The 12,189-nt window shown below is 39.3% G+C and overlaps 1 protein-coding gene across 1 annotated transcript in view; it reads right to left on the bottom strand.

The window, feature by feature from the left end:
* Positions 1-12,189, bottom strand: part of CDH23 (cadherin related 23) — a 1,005,178-nt gene that overhangs the window by 641,009 nt on the left and 351,980 nt on the right. The window contains exon 8 of the mRNA XM_075217048.1: positions 11,380-11,508. Within this exon, the coding sequence (XP_075073149.1) occupies positions 11,380-11,508 (129 nt within the window). The remainder of the gene's footprint in view (positions 1-11,379; positions 11,509-12,189) is intronic.

Raw genomic sequence — 12,189 nt, 5'->3', positions numbered from 1 at the left:
GAACTTGATGGACTGGTGTCTTTTTTCAACCTCATCAACTATGATACTATGTTACTATACAGCTGAAACAAGTGTAATTAAGAGAAACCCAGGACTCTGCATCGGCATGCCCATACTGTACATTGACTACCATCGCCCCATCTTATCCCCTTTCTGCCCTTCAAGTTGTAGTCAGATATAAGTATCCTTCAGATATGAATTGCATGGAATTGTATTCAATGCATTAAGGTCCTCTTCTGGGCATGCACAAAGCTATTTCATGCAAGATATGGCTCGCAAATGGACTTAAGTTTAAGGAAGCACTGGGACAAAATAGCCGAAAGATAACTGGAGATGAGAATAGAGGAGAGAGAGGGGGTAGAGGTCAGGAAAGGAGAGGAATATCTGGGTGTCCTAATCATAGAGAAGGTATTGGAGTCAGAAATAACTGATGAGATCACCAAGGGACGAAGTGTACAGGAAGAATAGAAGGGGACCAAGAACATAATTTTGGGGAGTGCTAACAGGTAAAGGAAGTCTAGGGGAGTGTGAAAGTCAATGGAGGGGTCAAGGAGAATGAATAAATAGAAATTACCTTTGGATTTGGCTGTGAGAGAGTAATTATCGAGCTTGGTGAGGGCAGTTTCCATGGTGGCGATGAAAGTCAGATTGAAGTGGGTCAAGGAGGTAGAGGGAGGGAAGGAACGAACGAACGTGATGAGGTGGATGTAGATGATCTGCTGGAGAAGCTTGGAGGAGAAGGGGAGGAGAGAGAAATGGCAAAATTTAAGAGAGCACATGGGATAGACATAAGAATATCCTTATAAAGAATAACTGATCAAATAGGGATTAAGGTACCATAGGTTAATAAAAAAATAAAAATGGGCAGACTAGATGGGCCAAGCGGTTCTTATCTGCCGTCAAATTCTATGTTTCTATGTATATATGCATGTAAATGCACTTTTCCTGCCCATGTTCGGAGTGTAAATGCGTCCAACTCTACATGAGCCCCTAAGTGAACAGGGAAATACACAAATTTTAATCACATCATTATTACCAATAATGTTTTATATAACACAATAAATAAATAAAAAGTTAGATGACAGTTATCATTTAACTGACAGTTTTGTGCTTGGTTTCCATTAAACACCCTAATAAATAAGTAAACAGAGAGATTGCCTTTCTTGTACTATACTATCTTTAACCACTCACATATACTTATTATTAGGTGTGGCGCAGCTCAATAACAGATGCCAGATCTGGTCTCTTTATCCAGAGACACTCCATTAAATAAAGTGTTAATGGTAAAAAAAATAGAAAGCTGTTACTTTAATTTATGTAATTCTAGTACTCAGTACTGCTATAACAGAGGAAAAAATATTTCTATTCCTGGAAACCTAGAATCCAAGATTAATACAATGTAACATTTCTGTATAGTATAGCTCCTTTGTTACTAATCTTGCAAAATCCTCTGTTCATTTTCCATGGGAAATCTTATGAGCCACAGTATAATGCAGTCTAATAAATACTTCAATACTAAGTATCTGTCAGTCAAAACTCACAGCAAGCATTATACTTTTCATGGAATAAAGTGAAAAAAAAGTTGAATAACGAATAACTTTTTAACCAAAGGCTTCCTTGCTAATACTGAATATACCAAAATTATGGAAAATATATTCTGAGATCCAAAAATAGGCAAGTCAAACCAGCAACATATTTGAATATTACGTAGTCATTGAACTAAAAATACATGAAAAGGCAGCTGGTAACATTCACAATTTTATATTTGTTTGTGTTCCCCTACCTGAGCTATGATCATTGATATTGGAGGCCTCATTTAGATTTGGGATTTTTTGGAAGGCTGATGCAATGATGATAAAGACCATCATCAGCACTATGTAGTCACATCTGATTAGCTGTTTGAGTACAGACCTCTTTGGCTGACAGTACTTCATTAACGTCATGGTTATATTAAGTCAAGTCACAGCTGTTTATTCTTATTACTTATTTATCATTTCCATTGGGAAAATAGTGGGTTACTTGCTCTTTAGTTCATTAGTTCATTCAAAGCCACTATGACAAAATGCTAGGTAAAGAAGTCATACTTTTCACTTTATTAAGCCTTTGTCAGCTTAAATTACGTGTTTCCTTTGAAAAATAAGTTATTTATATGTCAGGCACAGTACACTCTGTCAAGGTAAAAAAATAAATTTATTGAGCGTTTCTGAATCATGCCTTTTTTTCCATAGGACAACAGTCTTTTAGGTCCAATGTGTCACAAAGGAGAGTTATGAACTTTACCTTCATCAGCAAGGATTGGGTGAATGCAACATACAGATAGAGCACATCTAAATGAGCCATTAGGCCTGATCCATTGAAATTGGAAGTCAAGAAAACCCATCATCATCACCATTTATTTATATAGCGCCACTAATTCCGCAGCGCTGAACTCACTCACATCAGTCCCTGCCCCATTGGAGGTTAAAGTCTAAATTCCCTAACATACTCACACACAGACAGGCACACAGACTAGGGTCAATTTGATAGCAGCCAATTAACCTACCAGTATGTTTTTGGAGTGTGGGAGGAAACCGGAGGAAACCCACACAAGCACAGGGAGAACATATAAACTCCTCACAGATACGGCCATGATCGGGAATTGAACTCATGACCCCAGTGCTGTAAAGCAGAAGTGCTAACCACTTAGCCACCGTGCTGCCCACCAGGTTATGCTTCACTAACTATGCCCTCTCCACTGTACTCCACTGATAGTGTTGCACATTCAGAAGCGAGTGACGTTATTTATGTACTTTGGGACAGTTTCTCCATCCTTATGCATTGCCATAAGATATACAGAGGTGCTCATTTTATAAACATATAATATATGTATGTATACTATTTTTTGTATTATAAATCTGACAAAATAATTAAAAATGTCCCAAAAGCTTGTCTGTCAGCTGGAGTTTCTTTGCTGTCTCTTTCACTAGGTAATAGATTTGGCCTCAAATTAGCATCAGATGAAAAATGGTGATTTTGCATAACACCCTTTTTTTAAAAAATATATTGTGTTACTATATGCCTGCTATTAGCTTCCTTGCAAACCTTGCAGTGGCAGAGAAGTGAGGATTTGTGGGGCAACCTAAGTAATCTGCGGAGCCATTAATATGGCTTAATACACTGTGATGGAGTATGGGGTTAATTGTCATTGCCATTCTGTTATTAATATTGTACGAATGAGATATATCACAACGTGTACCACTGACTCATGAGAAACTCACAAGTCAGGCTGCTTTTAAAAATACACCAAAAAATGTTGCCCAATAGAAAGGTAGGTATTTGGAATAGTGTTACTCCTTTCTGAAAACGTCATTTACAATTAGAAGTCAATCCAGGTAAAGGGTACAAACCTGGACAGTTTCTGATGTAATGCAAAGGGTACAAATGCTATTTTGTATTTTGTACGCAGGGAAAATACTGGCTGCTTTTGCATATAGCATAGAAATACTGAGCAGATTTATTTTCACACTGTGGATCAGAGTTGAGATAAGACATGCCCCTCCCACCCCTCTCTCCACACAATTTAAATTTTCCTTGGTTTGCCAATGTGCAAAATTCCACCTACTAGCTGGATTTACTACCAACTCTAAATGAAACCCAATATGTCGACACTTGTCTGTTTTAAACAAACAATGAAATCAAACAGAGTATTATACATTATTATATTATCCTTGGTTTCATATGAATGGGCTTTAGAGGGGTCCTGAAAGAGAACAAAAAAGAATATAAAAAAATGACACAATCCGGTTTTCAAAAGAGTACAATGATGTGTATAAAATTGTACTGTATGTAACCCATATGAACTAAAATGCTATTAGTAAGCTGCACTAAAAATGACAGTCAGAAGCTGTTTGGCTACTGTTGGTACAGCACTGTAAATAAGAAAATATAATGGACTAAGCACTAAAGCACATGCCCCTACTGTACCTCTAATATCTACTGTTAATTAGAGATGCTCAGGCTCGTTTCCCCGATAACCACACACACCTGAACGTTCGCGCTTTTTCGGAATCGAAAACGAGGCAAAATGTCATCATTACATCGTCGGATCTCGCTAGTTTTGCATTCTATAAGTACTGCTCTCCATGGCGATTTAGTGCCATTTCACAGAGGGACACAGAAGGGGTAGCACAGTCTGTAGAGCAGTTGGGCAGCAAGCTAGATAGAGGAGAAAGAGGAGGGGGTAGCATTGTTCAACAAAATCTACAGTGACATTTTTGAGAGCTACATTGCTCCATTGCTAATTATCATTGCTGAAATACAAATACTTGGGCTGGCAAGCTTGGTGTAAAACAGTAAATCTGCAGTTACATTGTACTGTGTTATATAGGTAACACACAAAGAGGAGAGCTCCATTGCTAATTATCATTGCTGAAATACAAATACTAGTCCTGGCAGGCTTTTCTTCTGAATTTGCAGTCAAAGTGTACGGTGTTATCAAAATCGATTCACAGCAGTACACAGAAGAGCAGGAGCAACAAGCAGCTGCTGGCACCAGTCATGATTATAGTAATCCCTCTACGTCATCTGGTAAAGCCTATGTAATAGTGCATAGTAAAAAAGACCTGTAATTCAGGCAAAGCTATCTTCAGAAAAAAATAAAATTGCCAACATGCCATTCTACACACGCAGTGGCAAAGAAAGAATGAGGCCTTTCTCTATGAGTGCGAGTTCTGCAACTGTCACTGAGGCATATTCTTGAAAGGTCAGTTGTGACCTAGCAAGACCTTGCCATTCGGACTCCAAAAGTGGTGTCCAAATACTTTTACATGTTAAAGTCGAGCTGGAAGAAAACATAAAGGCATTAGAGGAAAATGTATGTTCAGATTCAGAAATGACACAAATCCCTGAGGAGAGTCCATCCACGAGTGCTATGTGTAATCCTGACCATTCTGATAGTGTACCTATAAAGAAGGCCCCTTTCAGCATTTCTGCAGATGTGTAGCCAGTGAAACACCAATTGAGGATGCCATTTTCGAATTGGAACAGGATGAAGGGGATATTTGTGTAGCTGTCAAGGGCGCTAATGAGGATGTTGATGAGGATGATGTTGTTTGTGTGAGTCTTGCACCACTGGAAGCAGTTCTGGCACATGAGAAGAAGAAGGCCATTGTCATGCCTGGACAAAAAAAACCCCACTTCTTATTTGTGGAATAATTTCTACCCAAATCCTGACAACAGATGTCTAGCCATTTGTAGTGTATGTAAAGCCAAAGTCAGTTGAGGGAGGGACCTTAACAGTCTAGGAACCTCATACATGTTACGCCATTTGACACGAATTCATGGCAAGGTGTTGGGAAAATCTGAAAGTTATGGTAAAAAAAATAATAACAAGCAGTTCATCATCAGACAGGAACCTTCTCTCACCTACATCCTGACAACTGCAATCTACACCCACAACACTGTCCTCATCAATATCCTCAGTAGCGATCAGAGTTAGTCCTGCAACCAAGTTGCTAAGGCTAGATGACTCCTCCACTATCCTGGATTCCTCAGAAGAATTCTTGAGCGTTAGTCCCACTGCTGCGCCTGCGGATACTGCTGGGGGTGAATCTTCATCCAAGCAGACCAAAAAGAAGACTACTTTTAGTTTACAACAATTGACTGTTAAACAATCCTTTGCAAGAGGAAGCAAGTATGAAAGCTGTCACCCAGGTGCAAAGCGGATCACAGACGCCATGGCGACTATGCTAGTATTAGATCTGCATCCAATATACCCTATTAATGCGGCTGGATTTAGAAAGTTACTTGAGGCCTTATGTCCCCGTTACTAAAATTCATCACAACACCATTTCAGCAGAAAAGCTATTCCTCGTAAATATGTAATTATTGGGCTACAAAATGCCATTCTACCCACTGTATACTTAACCACAGATATGTGGACAAGCGGAACTGGGCAAACTAAAGATTATATGACTGTGACAGCCCACTGGGTTGGTGATTCGCCTTCACCAGCAGGAACAGCAGCAACATGTACCCAAGTACATCACATTTGTCAGAGGCAGGCTACTCATTGTATCACTGACTTCACTAAGAGGCATACAGCTGACAATCGGTTACAAAAACTAAGGGACATCATTGCAACATGTCTTATCCTGCTTGGACTCTTCTTAGGATATATCAATTCTGATAACACCGCCAATATTGTGAGAGCATTACAGGTGGGTGAATTCCATTACATTCCCTGTTTTGCTCACAGAATAAACTTGGTGGTGCAGAGCTTTTTAAAAAATGAAAGGGAAGGGCAGGAGATCCTGTCTGTGGCCCGAAAAATATCTGGACATTTCAGGCATTCGGCAACAGTGTGTAGGAGATTGCAGAAGCTACAAGAGGAATTTAATTTGCCCTGCCACCAACTGAAGCAAGAGGTGGTGACAAGGTGGAATTCTACCCTGTATAAGCTTCTGCGGATGGAGGAACAGCGAAAAGCCAGATCTAAAGAGATGAAAGGAGCTCCTGGTGAGCAAGATGACAGCTCAAGTGTTACGTGACAGGACGGCGTCTCCTCCTTCAGTTTCTCACTCAACTGCTGTTTGGAAAAAACTTAGCTTTCCCAAGAGACCTAGGGATGATGCATATGACTTAACACAACATTTTGACATCTAATCTGGTCTAAAATAATTGACAAAAAAACGTGACACCTCTGCCGTAACTTCACCTGATCCTACTATCAGCATCCAAAGGATGGTGGAAGATTATTTTCATGAGAGCATAGAAATAGACACATCACACAGTCCCTTTACATACTAGGAGGAAAAAAAGGGAATTTGGAGACCCATATACCAACTCGCTTTGCACTGCCTAAGCTGCCCACCTTCCAGTGTGTACTCAGAAAGAGTTTTCAGCATAGCCAGGAACCTTGTCAGTGATCGGTGTAGAGGCTACTTCCTCAAAATGTGGAAAAGATGATTTTCATAAAAATTAACTTTCAAGTTTCACGAGGAAGGCCTTTCCCGACAATTACATCAAAATACTGAGACTTATGTAATGGTGGATTCCAGTGGTGATGAATTAATAATGTGTAAGGATGATGTACACACTGATAAGGGTGATGATGAGGCTGAGGATGATGACAACAACATCTTGCAACAGTAGAGTTCATTAACAGCACTGTTACCTTAGGTGCCTTAAGTCCATTGTTACCTTATTTTGTGGGGGCCCAAACAAACCAAGCACTACAGCCACAAGGAGTGGCTCTTTTGTGGCTGAAGTGCTTGGTTTGTTAAAGTGTGCATGTCCTTTTAAAGATCCAACATAAGGGTGGGTGGGAGGCCAATGTGTCCTAGATGTGGTAGGAACTGCTGTGTGTTTGAGTCATTGCACTGTTGCTTAGCATCCAGCCAGGTTGCTGCAGAATTTGTCCAAAAGTGTATGAAAATAATATTGTGACCTTTGAGGTGGTCAAAATTGACTGCAAATGAATGAAATTAGTGTTATTAAGATAAAAAATAATGTTGGATCAAAAAAGAGCAAAATTATGTGATTTTCTAAAAAAATAAAGATCCAAAACCTAAACACACGAGGGCGGTTTTGCCAAAACCAAAACACGAAGCTAATCCAGATCCAAAACCATAACCAGTTCACAGGGGTCAGTGAACATCTCTACTGTTAATGTGTTCCTAAAGTTTGCGGAGATTTGTGTACATTGCTGGATATACCATTTAAATAAACACAGCATTTTTTCATACAAAACACTAGTGTTTGCAAAATTTTCTATTGGCGTATAACCTACAAATAACCTATACATAATTAAAAAAGTTAAAAGCTAAACAAAACCTTCATTAATGCTGTAGCACAAAAGAGCTCAAATGGTTACCAAATGCTTCTTTTGTTCTATGACTGCATCATTGCCAAAAAACCAAGACATCCTCTCTGATGGGTGACTGCTGCAGATCCATTAGCAAGCCCTTAATACTCTTCTGATCACTCTGCAACCTCTGCTATGATTGGTCGCACAAACAGGTGAACGCTGCATGTCCTGGGAATATTCAATACGATTTGGTTTCTGAACTTCATTTTCTCCCCTTTCTGTGACCAGATTAAAGAATTAGTTGAAAGGCAAGGCACAATCTAGTGTCACAGAGGAGTAACCCGTTGGGAGCGGAAAGCAGGGCCTCTGCAAAATTTCTGTGGTAGATTCTGAAGCTGAAAATCCTATTTCTCACTCCCCAGCTCTAGTCAAAGGACCGATAGTTATCCATTTGCAGTAATTTGCTGCCATTTATACAGCCCTTTCACTTTCTATCAGCTCTTCACTGACGGCCAGCTTGACATGCTGTTACTCAAGTGAGGAAATTAAAATTTGATGCAATAATCCCAAATAAGAAGGACTTTATTAGGTAATGTATACACTTCAGATTAGGTATTCTTAGCAGCTACACAGATAGAGGACCAGAGGCATGCTGTGTGCCACAGATAAGGGAAGGGAGACACAGCACGAGCAGAAATAAGGAAGAAAAGGAATAAAGCAAGACTAGAGAAGAAGAGAAGGATGTAAGAAAAGGGACATTATAAATATGTAATAAAACACAGCTAAACATCATGAATACATCCATAACAACAACAGGACAGAGTACTTTTAAATTAAGGTGTCAAATAGAGAACATAACCTAAAGGATACTAATATTACATTGTATACAATTATGAATAAATACATGAGCAAGCAACTTGTGTGACACGTGATTTACTTTAAATTTGTAATCTCTGTGCTATTAATTGGAGTGAAAATTGACAGCCCTGCCCAAAGCGACTATGGTGTTACATTTTAGATGGGGCTGAGATAGACTGGAATATGCGCATTTATAATACATTTTTGTAAATGTTCTTTAATTTAGTCCTAAATGACTTATCTGAGAAAAGCATCTTTCACTGTAATTGCCATCACAGTAGGTGTGGTGAAAATGAATTGAATATAATCAATCTAATCAAGAAGATCTGTGAAGTGTACACACAAGAGATCTGCAAATTTAAACATCCAAAGAAAAACAATGCTGACAACCATCCTCCTTAGCTCCCATTCGTATTAGTTATACTATGTTAAGATGATAAGATAGAGATAGGTAACTGCAGGGGTGAAGGAAACTACCTAGGCTTCCTATAGAGAATGTTGATCAGTTAGTCAATTCATTAATTTTTAATTTATTATTAATAAAAAAATGTGTTGCCAGTAGTGCTTTTTAACAGAAAAAGTCTACATTGGTCTGTAATCACCAAATACCCAGAGCCAAGAATAAATGCTGTACCTGCAATTACAAACTGCCTGGAGCCAGAAACTAGTGCAGTGTCAGGGGTGCACGCAAAAAAACCCCAAAAACAAATCACGCGAGAGAGTGCTGCTGCGCATGCGCCCGTTTCGGCAGCGCTGTCCTATACAGCAGCCGCGGCGCTGTCAAAGAAGCGTCCGCGGCGGTGCTGTATACAATACAGCACCGCCGCGGACGCTTCTTTGGCAGCGCCACGGCTGCTGTATAGGACAGTGCCGCTATGGTGGGCACTTGGTTAGCGCAGGGGGGGGTTTCTGGAGACTCAGAAACCCCCCCTGCTACTACCAACTGCCTGGAGTCAGAAACTACTGCAGTGTCTGTAATCACCAACTGTCCAGAGCTTAGTGCTGTTCCTGCTACTACCAACTGCCTGGAGCAGTTGGTAGTATTCTGCACAACTTGTTAATTACCTATTATTTTTTAGCAATAATATACTTAACTTGATAACAGTAAAGTGCTTAAAAGGAAGTACATAATTGATAGAAAACTAAACAAACATTGGATCACGAAGGTGATCCGCAAGCATAAATTGGATCCATATCCAAAACAGGTTTAAAAAATCCCAGTCAAACATCATCACCATCCTTACATATAACATAATACATGCTTACACAGAGCACATCTACTCATATAGTCACTATGTAGTACATTAATATTAATATGCTAAAATATATCTAATGGAATAAATTTGCCAAAACCGAGACTGGGCAATATTGGTAGAGTATTTTCCTAAGAATCTGATGTGGATCATCTTGATTCTCTAAGCAATGGCTCAATCATAGCAACATATACTATTTGTTAAGACTGTCTGTATTTTGTATGTGGCTGCAGTACCTTAATTCCACCAGAGGTGCTGCTGTTTGCCCCTGAACTTTGCACCTCTCCTGTAGGAGTTATCCTCCTTACCTCATTAGTGTCAGCACCTGTTTTCCGGTTTCATATACCTGCCTCTATCTGTGTTCTGTGCAGTTCGTCATTTATACCTGACTGCTGCTTGTCTCAAGTTTACGTCATTGCTGTCTGATTACCAGACTCTGCTTGTTTGCCTGTTGCCCTGACCTCTGCCTGTTTACCAGATTGTGCTTGTTTGTTTGTGACCCTGACCTCTGCCTGGCTACTGGATTCTGTTTGTACACTTGTTGCCCTGAACTTTGCCATGTCACTGGACTCATCTAGTCCTGCTTCCCTGGACTGCCTTGTGCCTCTGGCTAACTGGATTCCTGATCACAGACTCCCTAATCTGGTGCCTCCTAGCAATTTGGCAACTTAATCTACTTGTTCCTGCATTTTGAACTGTATTTGCCATTTAAATCAATGCTTGGAACCTGTTACTTCTGTGGACTATTGTCATTCCTCACACCTGCTCATACTGTATTGGAGTTTACCTGTTAATTCTGCTACTTGGAATTAGTATATTCTATGAACTGAATCCTTGTTTACATATTTTGTCTAAATAAAAACACTTGGTTTTTCTACTGCTATTTCCAGGTCCTGAATTCAATAGGAATCATAACAACTATAAGTAACAATTTACATATTTATAATATATGACACTATTTTTTCCACTTTCACTTGTCCTTTTTTAAATTAAGTGTAATGAATTCTGTAGATTAAGGTATTTATATAGGTTTTTTTTAGTAACTTCTGATAATAAATATTCTGTTTTAGTACTTGTTCTTTCACCACTGTGCAGGAGATTCTATGCTCGTAAGGAGGTATCTATCTAAGTCAGCAGAGACAGGTTTGCAGATGGACTGGACCAGTGATGTAACAGCCGTTCAACAGATTGGAGTTTTCTCTTATTGATCTGAATCTGACCACATTTTAACACTGAACTGAATATTTGGTAGTTTGTTTTAGATGTCTGTAAAGGATTAGACATAGAAAATCAATTATAGAATACTCAAAACTGGCGTATTTTGCAAACACCTGTTTGCTTATCTTGCCAAGTAAAATAACAATATTCTTTAACCTGTCCTTTTTAAAATATGGTTAATGAATTATACAGATAAAGTTATCTCTATATGTTTTTTTTCATAGCACATTCTGTTCAGTTTTATAAGAAATTATTTTGTCTTACCGGAGGGGAGTTTTCATATATGTTGGTACTGTACGGTAAGTTGATAAAGATTGGGTCCATGTCTTGAATGTCAGTGATTGTGATGGCCAGGTTGGCCAATGTTGAAAGAGGTTTTGTTTTGTCTTGATCCTAACAAGAAATAAAGCAATAATAATAACGTTACGTAAAGAAAGCAATTACATTATTAACACATCAAGTTCATATTTGACATTAGGAATCCATCTAGTTCTTTTGTTAAATAAGAATGAATTAAAACACTTAGGGCCTTAAACTGAGTTGGACAAAAGCATCTTATTTTGCATAAAATAAGCATTTTGGCAGAAAGTATGCGTACAACAAATGCATAAGAGTATCCTACACTTAAAACTCCTTACATTTAGAGAAGCAGACAGGTGGAAGGAAGGTTGTGTTCATGTAAATGCGCCTGACCTGCAGGGGCGCACGGAGGATTGTCGGGGGGGGGGGGGTTTCTCCCCGCCGACCGAAAAAAAACCCCAAAAAAAACACGAGAGAGAGCGCAGCAGCTTCGTTTCGCCAGCGCCGCGGCTGCTGTATAGGACAGTGGCCACTTAGTTAGCGCAGGGGGGGTTTTTAGAGACTCAGAAACCCCCCCTGCGTGCGCCACTGACCTGGATGCAGATAAATGCCTGTCAGGAAATGTATCTATTGCAGGTGCAGGAATATAGGCTAAAAAGGCACATTGATGATTAAATGAATCTGGTGTATATGTGTTCGATGCACACCTTCAGATGCATGTGCCTCAGCATAATATGCAAAATTTATCTTTTTGTGGGGAAACAAGTTACATTG

The sequence above is a fragment of the Mixophyes fleayi genome, chromosome 6, assembly GCF_038048845.1.
Source record: "Mixophyes fleayi isolate aMixFle1 chromosome 6, aMixFle1.hap1, whole genome shotgun sequence".
Lineage (NCBI taxonomy): Eukaryota > Metazoa > Chordata > Amphibia > Anura > Limnodynastidae > Mixophyes > Mixophyes fleayi.
Note: the sequence above shows the minus strand (reverse complement) of the source record. Positions and strands in the feature narration are given on the sequence as shown.